Genomic DNA, 23411 nt, shown 5'->3' with positions numbered 1-23411 from the left:
GAGTCTTCTGTTCGTCCGCTTTATTCTAAATTTCAGAACGTTGCGAGCATCTTTTGTGCATAAGGTCGAAATGTTTTAAGGGGATTTTTTGTAAAAAAAAAAAATTTCTTTCCGTATCTTTTTTTTCTTCCTCTGTATAAAATGGTGCTTTGAATATTTATATCTTGCGGAGCTTGTTGTTCATCAAAAATGAAATGAGATAAATTTAAAAAATAACGTTTTTGTTTATAATTTTTTCTATTCCTGCCCCTCAAAAAGAAAGGTAGTTCTGCAGTTCTCAAATAACGCGATGATCTCTTGTTTGTTTTTGTTTTTTTTCTTTTTTTTACTGAGCAAATAGATAATTTTTTAGTTTGTCTTTTTTTTTTTTTAAAGTAATTTTAGCTTTTACTACAGAAACTTTCAAATTTGTTATCACATAAACTTCAAATAAAGTTTAATAAAAAAAGATTTAAGCAAGCGTATAGTGCAACAAAATATTTTTTGTGTATATTTTAGCTAAGATGTTGTTTATCAAAAAGTATTAAAATGTAGCACCTGCTCCAGAAACAAGCTCTTCATTCAGATACGTTAGAATTTTAAATGTTGTAACGGGTGAGGATAAAAAAAAATGAGGCTATTAGTTGCTTAGAGATATTATGTGTATGTTATTGCAAATTTATTCTAGTTTTGAATTTTAAAAAACAAAAAGAAACTAATATTCAACGATTTAAAATAAAAGTAAACAAATCTAAGCAAGAGCTCCGTGAACGTGGACGATAAGTAACACGGAAAGTATTACACTTAATGTCATTTTATAGCAGAAAAAAATAACTAAAGCAACCATTTGCCGTATAATTGAACGCGCAGAAAATGGAATTGGAACGAAACGAGTTTAAAGAAAGCGGTCGGGTCGCTAAAAAAAATGACGAAAAAGAACATTACTAACAGGGCTGTGGAGTCGGTACGCTGCTGTTCCGACTCAGACTCTTTGATTTTATTATGGACCGGCTCCGACTCTTTCATAAGTAACCAACTTTTAACAACAAATTTACTGTAGTAATATTTTAACATTGGCTATTTCATCACCATGATACAAACAATCCAACCACTTAGTGCTTTAAACAGTATTTATTAGAAAATAATTTCTAAACAAACAACTTTTCTTTACTCTTGTTATCCAATAAACTCTTGTTATCCAATAAAATTATGAATTTGTCAAAATTATGTTTAAAATATTGTCAGTTGGATAGAAAGAACTTGTTCTTCTTTAAGTTCATATTCTTGAAGAGTCTTTTCCACCAAGACCTGGAGAAATTCACTAGTGCCCTCCAGTTGTTGCAAACTACAATCCCCATTATCTCTGGACATCCTACAGCTATCAGAGCATCATGGGACTTGTAGTTTTGTAACAACTGGAGGGCTAGAGTTTGATAGTTGTGCTCTAGACTGGCGGAACATAAAATATTTTAATGAGTAACACCTGTAATATCCATATCAAAATTATGAAACTTTGAAAGATTTTTTTTAAGCTGGAGTCGGAGTCGGTACATTTTTTCCGACTCCGACTCCAGCCAAAATGAGCTCCGACTCCAACTCCATGACTCCGACTCCACAGCCCTGATTACTAAGCTGAAGAACATGTTTGACCACGAGGATAGCGTCTCACGGAGGCAAGCAGCTAGAAAATTTTTGTGCGATCAATCTTTTATCTGCAAAACATTGAAGAAACACAATATTAAATGCAGAAAAAAAAAAAAAAAAAAATACCATTAAGAATTGTCACAAAAACTTAAAATAAGAACGAGATGCAGTGCTTATTTGAAAAATACAAAAATCACGATTGGATAATTGATAAGGGAATCTTATTTCACTTTAAAGCACAGCGCTATTTATGGAAACTAAAATTTCTACTATAGTAACTATAGTAACACTTCTTTAACACCACTAAGCGTAAAATGTAATTTAATTGAAAAATACCAGCAAAAAATGTTAGTTTGGATTTGCATTTCAGCTAAAGGTATTTCAAAACTTTTTTTTTTGTTCCTTGTAAGCAATTAAGCAAGAATTATTCCTGAGCAAATGCATCTTAAAAAAGACATAATCCTTTCATCTAAGCAAACCATCTAGATGGCAATTACATATTCTGGCCTGACCTACCAACGTCACATTACTCAAAAACTGTAGTGAAGGGACCCGAGACCCGAACTCGGATCCGGGTAATTGCTTCAGGTATTACCCGAATTTAAATTTTCGGGTAATTTCCCGAAAGTTATAAATACCGGTTTCTTTTTAAATCGGATAATACCAGTTGTTTTTAATACCTGATACTTGATACCCGTAGAAAATACCCGTAGGATACCCGTAGAAATACCCGTAGAAAATACCCTTAGAATATCCGTAGAAAATACCCATAAAAATACCCGAAGAAGTAAAAATAGCTAAAACAATTAAACTCAATTCATTTATTACATTGAATTACAAATGACAAAAAAAAAAATAAATTTAAGTATGAATATTTGTACTGAATGAGTACAAATTTCAGGATTAGCAAAATTAAAAGTAGCCTGGCCATTTTAAATCTGAAATTTCATCCAGTAATTTACTGTTCTCTTTCATGAACACTAGCTGCTCCATTTTGTTAACACTTAAATTTGTTCTAATTACTGTGCAAATGTTCCCTGCACTTTAAAACACTCTTTCAGAAGAAGCAGATGAGACTGGGATAGCCAAAATCTGCCTAGCAAGCCTTGCAATCATAAGCTATTTGCTTGCACTGACCCTCCAAAAGTCAAAAATGTCCCCTGTTTTTTTTGGTTGGTGTATCGCCAAGGTATTTGTCTACTTCCTTTATTACATTAATTGTCTACTTCCTTTATTGCAACTAATTTCCCTCCTTTGTGCGTATATGTTGCTCCATACTTTTGTGTGTGGTGATTTTCCAACAAAGTACCATCAAACTGTCGGCATCCAAAAAGTCCACGGCCTTTATGTTTTGGGGTGAGGTTTCAGGTGACGTGGGTTGCAGTGTTCTTTGCTCCATGGCTGGAAGAAGCGCAATTATTGATTCCAGCTGGGCTAAGTCTGAATTCTAGCGTGTCAGAAAGTTTTGTACCAACTTCGCTGTTGTTATTTTAAGGGCCTTTGCTTTGTTGATAAGATCAATTGTCCTCTTCCCTGAGTTGTGAAAATAGTTTACCAAACCCGTCATCTTCTTGTGAAGTTGATTCCATTGTGGACATATGTACAATTTCTTTTCATGGTCTTTTGTAGCTAGTGAACCCGTGACAATCAGGTGGATCTTGTGGTCGACGCACCACATGCTGGTATCAATGTCGCTATCTGTTTTTGATCCCTTTTGAATGTTTGCAGCGCTGTCTGTAATAATGGTGATCCAACTCATTATTATTACAGACAGCGCTGGGATTCAATGTCTTCACTGCTTGATGCTGAATAATCAGTTTTTGATGTAGAAAGCTCATGAGTTTCAAAATTTTGTTCAATTTCTTCATAAGTACTTTTTCTCCTAGCAGTTTCCATTGCAGTGCGCTTCAGTGCCATTTCTTCCTTGAGTTTTAGTTTGTGATCCACACCAAGCATAGACCCTGGTCGTCCTTTTTGGCGCTGAAGGATTAAGAAATTCTTATCCTCTTCAATTTTCATCTGTTCCAAAGCTTCTGAATGAGCTATGTCAAACAGATCATCCATATTGTCTACAAAGATCTCTTTTTTCTTTGTATTTGCCTGTACCTCTCGTCAAATTCTTTTTTAAGCCTTTCCATTCATCATACAGTTTCAGTAACTTCTCAACACAGTGTTCAGTTCTTTTAGTAGGAATTCGTGCTTTTTGCCAGAAAATGGAAACATCTTGAATCACCAGTATTGCACTTTCCTTTGTTGTAAGCTTTACAACTCTTACATTGTAGAAGAAAACGCGTAAAACTTGCCGGTTCGAAGGCGATTTGAAATGTAGCCAAGAAGACAGACATGAAAATCTTTTCTTAACTTCTGTGACGAACTCCCAGACGAACTTAATGCCATTTTAATGTCTAAAAAGAAGACAATCTAAAAGTCACTTTACACGAGCAGCACAAACAGTTTTGGAGACAGTTTTTAAACTTTTCAGCTCAAAAATGACTCTCAGGGCAAAAATTTCGAAACTTCATGGTCGATGAGGGTCAACTTACAGTTGTCAAATTACGCTAAAATTTTGTAAAGATCATTATTTTCATGATTGGAACAAGAAATCGGGTTGGGAGCTAAACAATTTGAAAGTTTAAAAATAAGGGCCACCCTAACATACATACATACATACATCAACTTTTAGCTAATTAAAAATTATTACTTACATGAAGGTGGAATTAATATTTTTACACGGAGTATTAGTTCCACCCACTCCATGTAAGTATTAATTTTTAATTAGTTAAAAACTAATACTAACACGGAGTGGGTGGAACTAATAAATAGAAATAAAAGTGATAATAAAAGAATTGAGATAAAGTTAAATTTAAAAAAACGCAATAAAAAAACAAAACAAAACAAAAATGTACGAATTGAGTTTTTTGATAAAATTTCCCGGGGCCAATGCTATAAACAATTCGAAGTTTTTTTCGAGAAAAAAAATCTTTCGTAAAAACGCAATTTTTCACGTACGAAAAAAAGTTCGTAATCTCGAAGAATTTATCGCTGTTTGTATTTTTTTCGCCCATTGCTATAAAGCATAAAACGTAAACGTCACTGAAATTCACGAACTTTTTTTATCCGTAATACATAGTAGTTATATAATAGTAATTTTTATTGTAATTTTTATTTATTAGGCCTAATTAATGAATTTTATTAGTCATTAAGTATGCTGTGCTGTCTATTCTACTTTTATGAATATTTTTACATTCTAGTATTTGGTGTTTAAAAAAGCTGTGTAAAATTAAAGTAGGAACATGAATTTAATTTTTTCGGGCGAAGACTTAGATTTCGAAGTTGCAGAAAATTAGCTTCGCCACCGATTGCCTCGAGAGGTTGGTGTTTAAAACATTACTTAAAATTACTATATATATATATATATATATATATATATATATATATATATATATATATATATATATATATATATATATATATATATATATATATATATATATATATATAATGATTTTTTATCGAACAAAATCAGAAATCAAACTAAATAGGCGCAGAAATTATATTTTTGTTTTGTTTTTCAATATCATTTTAGTTTAATGGTCGCTTTTTTAACGAAGATGTTTCTGACAACGTTTTTCGAGAGCAGTATCGAGTCCCAAGAGCTGTATTAGATTTTTTAGAAACTAGGCTTAAAGATGATTTGTAACATTATACTAAGCAATTTGCAACATTATACAAAGCATTTCTTCATTCTATTGGCACAAATGTTTTTTTTCATGTTCTCAGAGACTGTCATGGAATCTTTACCAACACAATTTATCGTATTATACAGTGTAGGAGAAGCTATTTTCAATGTTAGTGTATTAAGTTAATAAAACTATTGGAAGTATATATATATTTACATATATATATATATATATATATATATATATATATATATATATATATATATATATATATATATATATATATATATATATATATATATATTTAGATATATATAAAATTGATATATACTATACATTACATCATGTTATCACTGTTAATTTTATATACTGTAATATATCTCTGCTGTTTTTGAATAGAATGATTAAATTGCCATTATTATTACCCTTGTTATATATCATTAGCACTGTTAGTAGCTTACTTTACATTAGTTTATAACTATTTGTATATAAACTCGAATGTAAAATCTTTATTTAGAAATATGATTGATTGATTACATGCTTATATTATGTTAATATATACTATATATTACATACTTATACTATAACATTTGTAAATATATATATATATATATATATATATATATATATATATAAAATATAATGTAGCAATACATATTTTTATTTAAATAGTTTGCTAATTAAAACATACTAAGCTTCCCAAGAAGAACCTCTTTGTTTTCTCTGATCTTTATTGCTAGTAACATTTTAAGTTCTTTAAACAGCATTTTATTTTGTTGTGTATTTGTGTATTATTTTGTTGTGTATTTGTGTATTATATGGCATATTTATCAACTCTTTATACTTTTCTTTAGTCAAACACTATGAAAAATTTGTTTAACCAGAATTACTATCGAAAACCTTCATAAATAAGTATGGAATTTTAAATTCATGCATGCATTGTTAACGAAGCACAACAAGGAACTGAATAATCGATTAAATGCAGATTTTAAGTAATTAGTTTATTATGAAGTTACCAAAATCCTTTTAAGCTTTATCTATAAAATATCTGCATAAAAACACAAACAAAGAATGTTCAATGATTTTGAAGCGCTAACGTTGTTCCAACAATGGCCGCCAAAAATCACGAAGAAAATATCTAAAATTGAGATCAAAAATCTATCTGAAGTTTTTTTTCGAAAAAACGCATTTTTTATCTGAAAAGGCGATTCCCTTGTTCGTTTATAGCATTGGATTTAATAGCGAAGTTTTTATCTTAAAAACGGAGTTTTTTGAATGTTTATAGCAATGGACTTTTTTTTTCTTCGCTTTTTACGGTAAAAACTTCGTGTTTTACGGAAAAAACTTCGTTTTTTATGTTTATAGCATTGGCCCCCGATCTTCAAAACCGAAATTTTTGCGCAATTGTATTGCGCAAAAATTTCGGTTTGAAGATCGGGAAATTTTATTACCCGAATTATCGGGTAATTTCATTACCCGATATGATTCGAGTACTTTTACGGGTATTATTCAGGTAGTTTAAATCAGGTAATACCCAAGCCGAAGGCTTGGATATCGGGTAAGTAAAGTAATTAAAATTATCCGTCTACGGGTACCCGCGGGTATTCGGGTCGGGTTTTCACTCCCTACTGTAGTGGAGTATTTCAGGCAAAGTAACATCAACTTTGTTGAAAAGGAAGACAACCCTCATAACATACCTGAATGCAGGCCATTTGAAGACTTTCGGTTTGAGTTGAAAGGAAAAGTATACAAGAACAATTAGCAAACAGAAACTATTGATCAATTTTGCAATAGAATAGAGTATTGTTTAAGTAAGATTGACTTTACTGCTAAACAATGTCTTATGGGATCGATAAAAGGTCGAATCGATAATCGGCTCGTAGAAATGAAATTATAGAAGAAATAAACTATTTATTTTTACAGACTGAAAAATACTCTACTTTTTACTTTTTTAATTTGAAAAAAATCTTTTAAAATAAAGGAGTTATGGCCTTTTAAATGCAATCTCATTTTTTTTATCTCCTTTGCTACTTAGAACCCAACCCTCCTTATAAAAGTATATTAGGGAGTTTCTACAACTTCATTCTCGATGTCTTGAAATTTAAATGCTTGAAATTAATTTTTTCTCAAATAAGAATGGGAAGAGAATCGATTTAAAATTTATTTTCTAACTTAAACAATCGTGATATCGGTTTCTTTAAATCGTACGTTTACGCATTTTTCTGCTAACAAGAACACAAAGCCATCACACTATCTGCTACTTAGCATAATCCTTAAACTTGTTCACACTAAAAGATATGCTGCACGTTTTATAAAAATCAAAGTACTTATTGTCCTTAAAAATTGTCATTTCACATTTGAAACCCATCTATAAAATGACATTTTCAGAAGATAGATCTGAATAAGTACAGCAGAGTTGTCGTGTTAGGAAAATTTTTCTTTTCGAAATTCACATCATGTTATGATGATATAGTGGTATAACTAATCTGATAAAAAAGAATAAAGAATTTTTCAATGGAAAATGTTGCCACGGACAATATTTTGAATATTTTGAATATTTTATATAAAATCTTTGATTTTTTTATAAGATTTAAATCAAAGTCAAGAAAAAAAAGTAAACACTGGCCAATAAAATATTTTTAAAAAAAAATGCTAAAAAAAAAATGTTAATATTTCCAGGAAGATGTACCAAGAAAAACTTTTTAACTGATCTTAGAGTTTCTATGCAAACCACTAAGCATTATCTTAAGTAATTTATTTTACAAAGGAATATTTCCTGATGTCTTCATTCATGGTTCAAGTTATTTCAGTCCACAAAAAAAGAATCTACGGTTGACTACACCAACTATTGTCCTATTTCTCCTCTTTCTAATTTAAGAAAATTCTTTGAAAAAGTTATACATAATAAATTATACGTCTTCCTTAACCAAATTTAATACTATATAAACAACAGTTTGGTTTTCGTAAACCGCATTCTACAGCTTACGCTCTTATCAAATTTACAGAAAGTGTAAAAGTTGCTCTCAATAATCCAAACTTTTGCTTGTGAGACTTTCATTGATTTACATAAAGCTTTTGACGCCGTAGACCGTGGCATTCTCCTATCAAAGCTTAAGTAATATAGTATACGCCTCATACCCTTGCAATGGTTTAAACCATACCTTTCCAATCGTCAACAGTTTATTACTTTAAACGGCACCTTCTCAAACATTAAAAGCTTTTGTATTAATTTTCCTCAGGGAGTCATATTAGGTCCTCTTCTCTTTATTATCTATATCAATGATCTTAATCTTTACATCAAATATTCAAATAAGTATCATTTTACTGATGATACTGATCTTCAATTAGTAACAGACTCAAAAAAACTAAATTAATATGTTCATCTGGATATGGTCTTGTTCAATTTTTATTATCATCACTCAATTTTTGGTTCACAATTACAAAATGCATGTCAAGTTTGGGGACAATCTAAAACCGTCTTTCTAAAAGATCTTTCTATTTTAAAGTGAAACAATTTTAAAATAGAGCAATAGAAATAATTCATTTCTTCCCCAGAAATTTTCCAAGTGACATCCTGTATCTTAGATCCAAAATCCTTCGTTTCAATGACTAATCCAGTTCCTAAATTGTTCATTTGTTGGGATCAACAACACGATCTCCTTCCTAACATTTTTCATAGCTACTTTAATACTAGGACAACGTGCGATCATAACCTAAGGTCAGTCACTTGCAAAAGCTTAACTATCCCACTCAAACAGACATGGAATAAGTTCCATAAAATACCACTGTATCCTTTCTTAGAACACCTTTCCGTACACATAAAAAACAGATTTTATCCTTGGGTCCAAAAATCTGCTTTTAAAATCACTCCATCATTTCTACCTAAAAAGTTACGTTTAACTTCATTCTTTACCTCTATAACTTTTTTCTTTATATATATGTACATTTTATAATTTTTTAATTGTGTATATGTGTATATGTGCATGCAGATATGAATACATTATAATAATTATTTAACGTATATTTTATTTCTTTTAAAAGTCTGTTTTATGGGTGTTACTTATTAACTTTTGTAAAGTTCTACTTTTATTATGTGATTAGTTTATTTCTAATATATTTTTTTGTCTTTTCTTTATCTTATTTAGGTCACTGCGTTTTACTAGTGAATTACTATTTATAAAGACCTGTGAAAATCTAAATAAAACGGGAAAGCTCCTCTAATATCGTTATATTTCATACCAACTATAAAAAAGATTCCATAGTAACTTATGCTGAAGAAATACTGACGCATTGCAGAACATCAAGAGGAATCTAAAGGAGGAGCAATCGCAAAGCTTTTTATACTTCAAATAAATTTTGAAAAACTCTTTTTATTGCTATAATCAAACAAAGGCAACGCCTTTTTTCTTAAATTGTACAAACTATTCTTATTTATGATAAATGCAAATACATGCTCAGTAGCTGTCTTTTTTGTTAGAAACTTACGCATAATTTAAGTTTTCCCACAAGCTGAAGAGCATCCAACAATAAGACAATCGAAATTAAAATTACAGACGGGTTAATTCAACTCCGAATGCGCTAAATATATTTTTGTAGTGGAGCCTAGTCAATAATCTCAGTCCCCTAGGGTTCTGATTAATAAAGAATCATTGAGAGGAAAATGTAACAAAATTGGTCTACAAAAAGTTCATCACTGCTAACAACACTCGCTGAAATTCTATATACATGTGTGTGCAGAGTGTCTTTGACATGAAAGAACCTCTTTTGGTAATGAAAGCAAAGCCAGGCACTGCCCGGAAACTTATAGGAAGAAAGGAGGCTCTCAAGCACTTCATCCACAGAGTAAACTCATTCGTACGTTTGATTCGTTGCAGCTTTGAAGACTCAGACGATGTAGTTGACCTTGATGAGACTGATGTTGAATGCAAAAGGAGATCATTAGTCAAGATAATCATACAGAAAAAACGATGCTCCTCCTTCTGGTCGCGAACGCGCGACCTCTCCCATACTGAATTGTGCGCGAGAACGCGAAATCATTGAAACAGTGCAAAAAATGTCTGAAAAAATTCATCATTAAATTTCACATTAAAGATTAACTGGTATGTCTTTTTATGTCTCGTTATATCTTGTTATGTCCCGTTAAAAAGATGTAAATTCCGGGAAATTGTAAAGCTCCCATTTTGTCCGGGACATCTCGTCTGGGAATTGTCCTGGATTTCCCCTGAAAGTTGAAAATTGTCTCAACTTTTATCACTAATCAAGACTAAGCTTTTAGGATCGTCTCTAATAAAATAAATAACAAGACGCAGATGCTTAATAACAACAAGGTTATGTTCACGTGGTTTGTCACGAAAAGAAGTCAACAAGTACCAATCAATGGCACCGAAAGAAAAAGAACTAAAACTTGCAGAAAGATTGCGAGAACTAGTGTTTAAAGCATCAGATTGTTGGTCCTATAATTTGAATGAAAGGTCAGTTCCATTCTGTCAAATTATGTTATATTTAAATTAAAACAAATACACAATCAGTTTTTCTAACCTATGGTTCAAGTTAAAATTTGATTTTTCTGGTCTTACTTTAAGGAATGGTATCAGGTTTAAAACTATTTCTGACAATTAAAAGCTTGAAAACATTTTTTAATGCTGATGAACTTGGGCTCTCCTTTTCGCTCTCAGGACAGGAAAATAGTGTTCCTGGTGAATGACTGTCCTGTCCATATATTGAAGAGCTAAGTAACATCAAACTAATATATCTTTCCCTAACATCACATCTGTCCTTCAGCTCATAGATCAAGGCGTGATACGAAGCCTTAAAGGTCATTACCGTCGAAAAATTGTGCACCTGTGTATCAAAGCTATCAACAAAAAACGAACCCCTGCCGAAAAGTTCTATCCTTCAAGGAATGAATGAGCTTGTTTCTTCTTAAAGCGCTGTGTCAAAGAAGATAATCGTCAATTGTTTTAAAAAATCTGATATTAGCAAATCAAACCATCAGATGACAGAAGCTGATGATGATGATCCGTTCAAATCTTTGACAGAAGTATGCGATTATTTGATCCTAGTGCCGTCCAAGAAGACCTAATGAAAATCTTATGAAATTGGGAAAGATAGGTAGTTTAAGTAACGCTAGATTACAGATTTTTTCCAAAAATTTTAACCTGATTGTTATTGGTTTTTGTCAGATAGAAAAGAAAATGTTTTTAGCGATAATTAGGTGACTCCATATTTTCAACCCCTTTCTCGATATATCGAACTCTCGATATATCGAACTTTCTACCCTGTCTCCTGAGAGTTCGAGATATCGAGAGTTAACTGTAATCATAACAAAAATATGAATACCTTCCTCACATGCATTTTATGGACATGTTATGGACATGCTATAAGTAAATTATACAAATTGTAAAGAACCGTATGCCGTCGTAAAATTAAAGCATGACATGTGTTTGATTATTTTGATTATTTACAATTAATATTGTATAAAAGCTGCCTTAAACTATTTATTAATTTTTGTAACACTCGGACGTTCCTTTTAGAAATTTTATTTCTTTGCTCATTTTCTATGATCCAGGTTTTGAATCCTGCTAGTGGAAAATTTTTCTGCTCGCTGTACATAGCTTAAAAAGATTATATAACATACCTCAATAATAAGACAGATTTCATCACGAAATCATATGATTACATTTCATCAATCTCAAAAGCTAATTCCCCCTTAAGTTCGTATTCAAATTTTACTCATGTTAAATGAATTAAAATCTTAAGATCTTATCAAGTGTTGTTTCTTTAATTGTCGAATTCTTCTTGACATTTTTTTTGTTTTACTAAACTTTTGGATAAGGTCACATACTTGTGTTTGACATCATGATTTTTTCTTAACATTTCGTAGTTTCCTAGGACAAAAATTTTTATGTTTCAAAAGTATGCACATATTCCATGTGAATCTTAATGAAGCTCTATGAGACTATAGAATCTCAAAGGTCTATTTTGATAAAATGTTTTTTAAAAAACACCACAAATTCATATATAACACGTAATCTCTACCACCAAGATATGAAAAACTTTCTTAAGTTACATACCAAAAATGAAAAACTCAATTATAAAACATTCCTCATTTAGTCTAAAAAAAAACTTTTATGATCAAGCCTACATTCTATACAACCCTACCTCAACTAAATGTGTTTTAAGTAGACTTTACAAACCCTTTAAATCTCAATCATATAGCTATTCAGTTCCCTCACCGCCTATATATGATATATTTGTCAGACCAATAACTTGTCTTGCAATTAAGAACAATACAATTAATATCACTGATATTAAACATAAATCCGTAAATATGCTCTTATACAATTAGCATTTGTGTACCTTGTTTAAAATGTTAGATTTTTTGACAGTAAATTAATATCATGTTTTCAACATCAGCAGTTGGAAAGATAACAAAATGGCTTCAAAATAATTCATCACATAAGTTGTTTGCAACATTCAATACTTTGTATGCAAAAGTTAATATGTAAGTTCCCCATGTTTTGTTGTTGTTATGAATAAATTCCTTATTGCAGGTTTAAAAAGCTATAAATGATTTCTATTGTAAAAAAAAATGCTTTTTTTTTAAATTGTTTTTAAAACAAGCTTTGAGTCAACAATAGCACACTTGTTCTAAGGTAAAATGAGTTTTTCTTTTCACTAGTCAACTTGCTTTTACAAAATCATTAGTAAATTCAACTTAGTTTATGACTGTCTAATGATCTTTGCTTTACTGTTGAGTAATGTGCAAGAATTTGAGAAGTTGTTTGTTTAATTTTTTAGACCAGCAAAAGAGGAACCTGCCAAAAAGAAATCAATTTTTCCTAAGTCAGAGTTAATCACAAACCCTGAAGCAGAATTTTCTGACATACCCATAGTAATAATAAAAGCAACTTACAACAATACATTATGTTATCTGACTGATCACAAAGGTAAATCTGAATCTACACTGGGTTATAAAAATACACACTCAAACAAATTTGAAAAAAATTTAAGTCTAAATTTGTTCTACTTAAGTAGTGTGTGTGTGTTTTTTTCCCCAAATTTAAAGCAGATTGCGGCATGTTTAATAGTTGTTCAAGGTCATTAAGGTCAAGTATTTTCCCATGCATCTGATAGTAGGCTGTGCGCCTTGCAATGGTTCAGTGGTGGTATATTGTCAACCTGTCATTGAATCTAGTTTAGACTACTTAATTGCTTAAATTATTTCCTGTAGATTTATTATAGAATTTTATTTGGGGACCATTTAGGAAAAAAATAGCAGACAGCCTATTTTATACCTTTACAAACTAATAGCAATTACTAATGATTTTTATTATATTTTAGTATTATACTAAATTTATGCTGTGATAAAGATAAACAGTAAAATATTAAACAAGTAAAAGTATAAGATAAATTTAATTAAACACTTAATTCATACTTATTTTCACTGAGTTAAATACACTGATAATTGATAAAATGAATGAAATTTATAATAGCAAGTAAATATTGTAATGTCTAAAACAAGAAGCAGTAAGGAAATTTGAATGAAAGGGAAAAGTACAAATGAACTACCAGACTCATATCTTCTAATAAGTAGGGATGTTCTTAAACTGTTTAACTTTTTCCATGAGCAAAAAAGTCACCACTAAAGGGAACTGCATCACTTATCATGTCAAAAGTAGTTGAAGCTTAAGTCAAAGTCCATGGAATGTTGTTTGTCACCACTGCCAGTAGCACCAGCTTGAAAAATGGTGAATGCAGTTTTATTGAAGAATCTAAATTTCTCTTATTTAAGAAGCTTGTCAAGATCATGTCACAGAACTTTTTCTTACAAGTTTGGCACCTTGTTTTGAGCTAGTGGAGGACCTGATGTTTTCATACTCAGAAATTTTTCAGAAGTTTACTTTATAAAGCAGTTCACAAGAAAAAAACAAATGCAAAAGAATAAAGTAACAATTTTTTTTTTGAAGACATCATATGAACATCATCAGAACACACATTTGTAGGGTATTTGTATGGAAATGTTAAATATATATATATATATATATATATATATATATATATATATATATATATATATATATATATATATATATAATATTTTTATACAAATACCCAGTAATAATCTTTGTTTATGACTTTGAACTTTGAAAATTTTTTCCTCTTAAAGTTTTAATAAGAATGTTGTCAAAAATGATTAATATTTAACAATTAACATGATTTTAATGTTTAGTATTTTAGTTATGGAATAGTGTTCTACACTTTTTTTCATCTTTTTTTTAATGATTTAATATCAAATTTTTGTCTATGCTTATTTTGGTTATTGAAGAATTTATTTTTCAGGTGTTACTTCAACTTGGACATCAGCAGTGAGTTTGTTTAAATCGATTTAATTTTAAAATGTTTTGTAGAAGTTTGTTAATTTATACTTAAAATTTTTATATTTAAAACTAGTTATAATGAAAACCTTTTTACAAAAGTGATTTGGTTGTTTCTCGGTTGTGTAGGGTATTGAGGGCTTTAAAAATGCCAAGCGAGGTACAAATTATGCAGGGAAAGTTGCAGCTGAAAGTTTAGCAAAGGTATATCTTTAACCCCTCAATATTTTTGTGTTTACATGCTTATTTTCTTCAACCATCTTGTATAAAATTGGACTAGAAAACCTTTTTTCATTTGTTTTTATTGTTTCAAAAAATTTTTTGAATAACATTTGAGTTGTTGTTTTTTTTAGAGAGCAAATGATCTTGGAGTTAACAGAGTCCGTTTGAAAGTAAGGGGAATGGGCCCAGGCCGCTCGGTAATTCATATTTAGTTTCTTTTTAAAATAATATTTCAAGCAAAACAATATTTGCTTTAAGGTTTGGAAACTGATTAGGAATATTATTGTGGAACTATTCTTGTGTTATATTGTTAATTTTTATTTCTTTACAAAATTGAATTTTGTAATGAAAATTATATTTATTATGCTCTCTTGCATACAGATTAAGATCTTTATTTTTTTGCTAAATTCTTTTCTCCTACAGCCTTTTGATTAAGGTTCTTAACTTAGTTGTATTGTTATACTTTAAAAAGACCTTTTGAAGAATTTTAGTTTATGTACCAAAAATACTTTGAGTTTATTATAAAAAAAAATCCCTCACAAAAGTAATAATGTTAATAAGTTGTGTTAAGAAAAGACTTGACTTTAATGTAAAGAACCATTTCCCAAAAAATAACATCCTTTTACTAATGTAAAGTCACAATCATATATATTCATTTTTTATATTTATGCGCTCTAAGTTTAGCTTTTTTTTCTTTTTCTCTGCAAACTTTTCTTTTTAAATCACAGGCTAAATTTTATCAAAAGTAAGTCATGCATAACATTATCATGCATGTGTATTATAGGAAAAATCTTATGTTCATCAAATTTGTTTGGATTGTGGACTTATCCATTAATAGACATAAGAATAAGAATTTAATATCAAAACTCATTATCTTTGAAAATAAATTCAATTGATTAACACTTTTACTTGAATTGAAATTATGTTATAATAAAGCGAAGCTTTATAACCTGCATTAAATTTTAAAGAAAATGATTTCTTTAAGTAGCCAAAATATATTGAGGTGCAAAATTAAAAATATCAGTTATCCATATGTAAGCAGTAGCTCCCAAGCGAAGTATTTACAAGTGTAAAATTTGCAAAGATATTTGATCAGACATATAGTACATACAAAATAGGTATAAATACATCAACTACAAGTAAAGCTTCAATAAAAATTGTTTTTTATGTCTGTGACAAAACTTATTACAAATAATATTTATTAATGTGAAAGACAAAACAAGGGCAAATTTGAAAAGTGTGTATTTATTACAATTACAGTTAAAGACTTAGTAGCAGATGGCTTCTAAAAGCAGTTTATTAATGCATATGTTTACTATTATCCTTTTGATTTAAAAAAACTCTCATGAATATATTTTTAGAACCCATTTGTAAAATTTTGATTTTAAAAAAAAGTTATTTGTATATTATAGCATTTATATTTAATAAATGCATCTTTTGGTGAAAAAGACATTCCATTAATTTGTCCCACTAGGTATGTAATAATTACCTAAAAAATGTTTTAGCGGTAGCTTAAGTAGCTAATTGGGTGTCTGGCAACTTTAAAAACCAAACAATACTAAGATATATGATTGTTTTTGAGGAAAATGCGTGTTTGTTTTGAAAAAAAGTTTGTTTTGATAGAAAAGCTTACTGTTTTGCAGCATAATTTTTAGTTTTAGATTTAAACTTTTATAAAAAAATGCTTATGAAATAAAACTACTGAAAGTTGAAAGTTCCTTTGGTATACCGTTAAAATCATTAAGTCTCCTCATAAGCTCTGATGCAGATTCTTTACAAACATGTTATCTTTATTCTTGTAATTATATGGCATGCTCACAAATCAAGAAGAAGAGTAGAAAATTTTATATTTATAATTTAATTTTTAATTTAATCTTCTTTAAGTTGAACAATCAGGGTTTCAACATTAACTTTTATTTATTATTTTTCATAAAAAACTGAATTTTGCAAAATTATACTATTTTCTCTTTTTCCAAATGGATTGAACTATCTTTAAATACACATAAATACTTAATAAAAAATGTAAATATTTTGTGGTTACACTCAATATAAGAAACTGTCAATCCAAGCTTAAACATTAGAAGAAGGCATGTTGTCTAGCTTCTCTAAGAAGGCTGTTTTTTTGATGCCCGTATTGAAATTTAAAATTTTTCAGTCATAAAAAATCTTTTTCATTGAGTTTTCATCATGTTGGTTTTTTATTTTCTTTTTTTAATCATTAATGAATTTCAGTGGCACAACGTTTTGCATAACATTTTAAATATCACACTCTGATGTTGATGATGATAAAATCGATGTTCCGAAAGAAATCAAATAGTTCATTTAGTATTCTAAAAAATGGTGTTTATGTTCCGAAAGAAATGAGTTAGTTCATTTAACATTTCATTAAAGATGTTACAAATCTGAATTTATTTGTAGAAAGATCAAATTTGAGTCAGACAAGTGAACAAAGTAAAATATTCCAACATTAAAAAACTCAGCTTCATAGAGATTCTAACAATATTTCAATATCAAATTTATAAGTTATCAATTTTTAATAGTTTTTTTTATTTTGTAAACAAAGTTTTATGAATAATATAATTATTTTTAAAATAAAAATTTTGTTAAAAAAATTTTTTTTTTATTAGACTGTCTGTTTAGCTGCGTTTTAAAAAACTGTAGTCTGTATCATAGTAATGACGTAAGCAATTAGACTCCTACTTTGGGAGATGATTCTTTCAATTGCCAACTCAAGTTCTACAATCTCCAAGACCAAAAAACACTTGAATCTATTTAAAATGATTGAGTTCTGGTGAGATTTTGAACGGTACCTAACAAAGTAGATAAGATAAGTATGTTTGAGTAGATAAGATAGGTATGTTTGAGGGAGAAGCGGAACTGGGAAAAGCATTAGCAGCTTTCAAGCGTTGATTATTCGCTATCAATCAGCTATTAACAGGTAGCTCAACAATTTTGCTAAATTCTAATGGTCTGTTAAAAAGTGCACGTTAATGAAAATGCCACCATTTTTTTGTACTTTTTTTTTTTTTTTTTTTTGATTTTTTTTTTTTTTTTTTTTGGATTTGAGTTCAAAGTCCATCGAAAAAGGGTTGAAAAAAGTTTGTAAGCCTACAAAAGAAATCTTATTTAAAAAATTGGACTTAAATATCTTTCTCAAATTTTGTTTCAATGTTTTATTTAATATTCCTCAAAAAAAAAAATGTCGAAAACTGTTATTTCTAGGATGCCGTGAAAGCGTTAGCAAGCATTCTTGATGTTGTATCAATAACTGATACCACGCCGATCCCACACAACGGACCTCGACCAAAAAAACAGCGAAGGTTATGATCTTAAGAATCACGCAGAGATTTAGTAGAAGCATTTGCTCATTTTCATGATTGCTCTAACCAGTCTTTCAAGATCTTCACCATTTTTACTTCTAAATCAGGATTTTAAAATCTTGTTCGGTAGACGATCATTTTCCTCCTACATTAACTAACTTATGGGAGTATTTATTTTTTCGATTTTTTTTTTTTTTTTTTTTTTTTTTTTTTTATGAATTAGTTTTTATCATAATTGATTGTTCTTGTGAACATGAACTAACGATAAGTTAGAAAACTAGCAAGTCGTATTTTTGTAAAATGAAGACTTTTATAAAAAGACTGTATTTTAAAAGTTTATGAAAATTAATAAATCGACCCACCAATTTACTTATCTTTTTTTTCTATCCGGCTGTAAGCGTTGTAATAATATGATATAAAAATATTTATTATATTCTATAATATTTAATGTACATAGTAGCTATATGTAAGTTTAAACGTTTAAACGTTCCTTCAGTTGCAAGCGTATTTTTTAAAATTTTAAGCCCCGTTTTAAGGGCGGGTTAATTAGTTTGAAAGTACACAACGGCATTTCTTTGTGACGCGAAAAGCAATTAAAAATGATTGTGTTAATCCATTTTGAATGATATTTAGTCCAACCATTTTTCATTGAATAATGCGCGTAAAATAATTATGTTGAAAGAAATCATCGGACAAAAAGCAAACTAGCGATTCTGCTAGAATGAAAATTTACTGGAGAAAAAAAACAAAAAAAAAAAAAAAATTTAATTTTAACCAAAATATTTTAGGTTTTCATGAAATAAGTAAACTTTATGAGCTTTATAGAAAAACTACGCATATAAACGTTTTTCATCCCGTTTAAGTAAAATTGTTCAATAAAAACTTAAGTTCATGTGAAATGCAAAATTTACTTGCCAGAGCGATCGCGATATCGTCGATATATATATTTAAAATTTTCTCTATTGATAAAGTAGCAAAGTAGCATTCTGTCGATTGGCCAATTTTTTTGGGAGGCGTTCGTCAATGCCTGCAGATGGGAAGTGGAGAGGAGAAGATTTCGGGCATTTATTAGCTCTACACTTTATATTTGTCTATAAACTAACTTTTACAAAAGTTCTTCAATATTTTTATTGGTTGCAATAATAATTACGAATCATTTGACTTTTGTTTAAGCATGTACGCAGACCACAAAAAAGATGGATTTGATTAATGGCTTTAGTTTTTTCATTTATGATTACATTTTCTATTATCGCAAACATTCGGCAGCAATAAATACGTGATTTTATCTAATCCGTCAATAATCGTTAAATAATTTATCATTTGCTTTGATTTAATAGTTCGTGGATATTAATAGAAATGGCATACTTAAGTATACCACCTCATTTTTACCCTTCCCCCACCTTTTTTAATTTTTTTTGTTTGTTTGTTTTTTTTTCTTTTGTTGATAAAGTACTTCTAGTATTCGTCTGTAAAACAAAGTCAGTAGATTGTCTATTAAACAGTCTATCTATGGGTATGATAAATTATCTTTTATGAACTCTTCTTTGATCGAGGCCCACTCTACCGACGACGGCGTCATCAAACTTAATTACGTTAATAAAGAAACAACGTTAGTAACGTAAATTCTCAAAAAGATTGTTGTTATAAAACTTTCTATCCAATCATACATACACAAAATTATAAAAGGTGCAATGAGCCCAGAGGGATTGGGTTGACTTGAAAGACACCGACAAAAATCTCATCTTTTTTTAATGCCCGCTTATTGCACTTTTAATTTTGTGATTAATAGTCATATAAAGAGGCGATGTTTTTTTAATTACCTTGCGATATAAAAATAGAGAAGAGAATTACTAAGAACTGGGTAGACATTTAGCAAATCTGGCGCAGAAGATGTGCCAATTGGATTAGGCGTCTTTATTACTTTCACATTGCGGGATTGAGTCTGTTGACTTATGTATCGAAGCGCACACTAAGATTGTCATAGATCAGCTATTATGGTCAAGCTACTGAACCTTTTCGTTATGGTGCTGTTAACGCAATTTGCTTACTCTTGTAAATGTCTACCGAAGTCGTTTCACGAAGCTTATTGTCAATCCGATTTTGGTAAGTTGTTGATTGTATTGAAAAATTCCAAATAGAGAGACATTGTTTTAAGTTATTGTTTTTTTTATTTATTGATATTGTTTTATATATTGGAATTGTTTTGTTATTCCGAATAGAGATATATTCCGAATAGAGATATATTGATTTATTTTATTGATTTATTTTATTGAAAAGCAGTTACAATTTTGATAGATTGACCAAATAAAAAAATTAAAATATTCAGCATCCCTTATATTTTCATTAACATCAGATTTCGGCCGCCAAATTTAAGTTGCTCTAGTTTTTTTCTAAAACAACAGTGCAATAAAAAAAAAAGGGTTTTGCTAAAACTAAGGTCTCTAAAAAAAGATTTTTTATTGTTTTATATTGTCGTTTATTTTTAATCTAATAACTTATTACATGCACTTTATTTTTTTAAAGTAATGTTTATTAAATATATTCTGAACAAAAAAAAAAAAAAAAAAGTACTATTTTAACTCTCGTCAATAAAGCATTTCTTTTTAAACTTCTCGTTATCGTAAATCTCTGGCTGAAAACGAGGTTTAATTTAAGAAAGAAACGAGATTTGTGAACTGTGCTTGCCAGATGAGGTTAAAAAAGAATTTTCATCGCGAACATCTAGGATGTCCGGATTAAAAAACACATGCATATCCAGATGCTAAAGACAAAATTTGTAATGAATTACTCCAAGAACTTTTACAATATTAGGCTCATACGTATTTGTAGTCAATTTCAGTGACGTAGCTTTTTTGATCACGTACAGACTGTGAAGATTTAGCTACACTAAATTGGATAAAGAATTTTACGAGATTTAAATTTAAAAAGAATAAAAAGTACGCACGTTCGATTAATTAAATCGATACCTTCTAGTCTTTAACGAGACTTGAACAAAGATGCGAGGAGTACAAAGATCGCCTTAGACAATAGTCGTAATGATAGTGTAATCTAAAATCAAATGTTGATGCTCTTAAAACCCAACATCAGAAAGAAGCCGTCACAAAGACGTAGAAGTTTCTTTTGTCCAATAGATTAGAGTTTTGTTTATTGCGTTATTTTTCCCGAACATACAAAGTACATTTTTTGATGCGTAATTTAAGGGTTGCGGGCGGGTAATATACATTATCTGGCTGCTTTTTATTCCTTTAAATACAATTTCTAATACAAAATTTTGATCATTCATTTTGTAAAATTTTACTTTTTTTTTTTTGTAGTTTAATATGAAAGTATTTGTTTAAAATCATGTTCAAGCATAACTGAGATGTTTATTGCACCTATGGCTTTTGGTGTATGGTGTTTGGCTGCAGCAAAAAATAAACTTAATTATTTTTTTTTTTTTATCTTTTAGTAATATCGGCTAAGATTGCGACCGGAATGCGGATGTCGCTTGGCAACAAATATTTGCTAAACTTTGTTGTTGAAACGAAAAAAGTTTTCTTTCAAAAATTTGAAATATTTGAGGCAGGAAAAACGACGGTTGTCTTGACTCCACGTGATGCAGATATGTGTAGTGCAATCCTGACAAAAAACAAACATTACCTATTAGGCGGTAGCATAAAACGGAACGCGGTTTATGTTACAAGCTGCGGACTTATCAAGCAATGGTCAAAATTACCAAAACACTTAAAAAAAGCAGTGCGAAAAGGAAAACTCTCTTGTGCGTGTACGGTTACCGGTTGTAACAGTGAAATTTGCAGTCGAGACATTGGAGGACTTTTTCAACCAAACGAATGTCAGTTAAATTCTGCAAGAGCTTGTTACGAGCAGAATGGAGTGTGCGCGGAAAATAATAACAAATGCGAGTGGACAAAACTTTCGATTAAAAAAGTTAAAACGTGTTTAAACCGGACAGTTCACTGATCAGCTAAAAAACGTAACTCCCATGTGGCTATGCTTGAGATGATCCTTACCGCAAAGTAGAGCCAAGTTGTTCAGATTGACAATCGCTTGATCCCAACACAATTTTACGGACAGTCATCGAAGATCAGATGGGCTTTACTCTCCAAATGAATCGCTATGTCGCCAATCGCCACATTTAAATTTAATACAACTTAAAGAGTGGTTTCCTTAAGTTGAAGGAAATCTATTTTGTAAATATCTGAACGGAAATGTTAGAATTTGTTAATATAAAAGTTTTAAAAACAATATTGAAGAGCATAGGTTTTATAGTATTTTAAATATATTTGCATAAATTATTAAAATTATATTTATTTCCTATAATTAAAATTTACGTATCTATTTTAAATTCATTTCAAATAAGGATTTTCAACCTAGTGATCGAGATTACTTAATGAGTAATGGCACAATATTACAATAAAGTATCTTTATAAATGTTGCCCGCTAATTCTTCCTCTTTGTTAATTTCCCGTTCTCCTTTCCTTATTCCAAAGGAAAATCTTTGAGCCTATTTATCTTACCTTCAGCTAATTTTAAAATATTCTAATAGCAGTGTGAAGTAGACAGATTATCTGGTGGTATGCACTCGTTTTCGCTAAATGCACAGGTGACAACTAACGATGTTTAAATGCAAACGTGACAACTAGCAATTTGTAAATTGTAAAATTTTAAATTAATTTCATGCATTACACTTTGAAAAAAATTTGTGATAACATAATTATTTTACCTTTAAATAGTTATCAGAGTACAAAAAAAGTCCAATTATATTTATTGGATTATTTATAATAAGTGTCATGAAAATGATTGCTAAAAATGATTGATAACTCATAAATATCAGTGATAAAATAAGTAATCCTATTTTAGTTCTCTTTTGCTCCTCCGGGTTTATAGAAATAGAATCAAAGTCCCAGTCTTAACAAAAAGAAATCCAAATAAGATTTAGCTTTGAATTGTTGCTTTCTTTAATAAGTTTTTTTTTGTTTGTTTGTTTTTTGTTTGTAGCTGTTTTTAAGTTTAAACTTTTTAGTTCCTTTTCAACTGCAAATAAGAATAACTGTCATATCAAATAAAAAGTTTAGACTACGTCATGAAAAACCTTATAGCTCAATATGTTATATTAGATAAAAGCTCAATAAGTTTATTGTAAAATTCTTTGATGTGAAGGTTTTAATACTTGAAAAGTTTGTTTTTAA

The 23411-nt window shown here is 29.7% G+C and overlaps 2 protein-coding genes across 2 annotated transcripts; both read left to right on the top strand.

Moving 5' to 3' along the window:
- The first annotated feature begins 12657 nt into the window (after positions 1-12657).
- On the top strand, positions 12658-18591 carry LOC145187506 (uncharacterized). The gene is made up of 6 exons (XM_090074732.1): positions 12658-12807; positions 13104-13252; positions 14646-14671; positions 14810-14884; positions 15034-15099; positions 18125-18591. The coding sequence occupies exons 1-6, from the start codon at positions 12704-12706 to the stop codon at positions 18227-18229; spliced, it is 525 nt and encodes a 174-aa protein (XP_089930858.1). The 5' UTR covers positions 12658-12703; the 3' UTR covers positions 18230-18591.
- A 1352-nt stretch (positions 18592-19943) lies between these two features.
- Positions 19944-22454, top strand: LOC149893263 (metalloproteinase inhibitor 3-like). Its single transcript, XM_090099131.1, has 2 exons — positions 19944-20325; positions 21671-22454. The coding sequence occupies exons 1-2, from the start codon at positions 20217-20219 to the stop codon at positions 22180-22182; spliced, it is 621 nt and encodes a 206-aa protein (XP_089955257.1). The 5' UTR covers positions 19944-20216; the 3' UTR covers positions 22183-22454.
- Positions 22455-23411: the final 957 nt, after the last annotated feature.

This window comes from Hydra viridissima, unplaced genomic scaffold, assembly GCF_058129835.1.
Source record: "Hydra viridissima isolate aposymbiotic clone 2 unplaced genomic scaffold, HvirCarnegie_v1 scaffold_1, whole genome shotgun sequence".
NCBI classification, from domain to species: Eukaryota; Metazoa; Cnidaria; class Hydrozoa; order Anthoathecata; family Hydridae; genus Hydra; species Hydra viridissima.
Note: the sequence above shows the minus strand (reverse complement) of the source record. Positions and strands in the feature narration are given on the sequence as shown.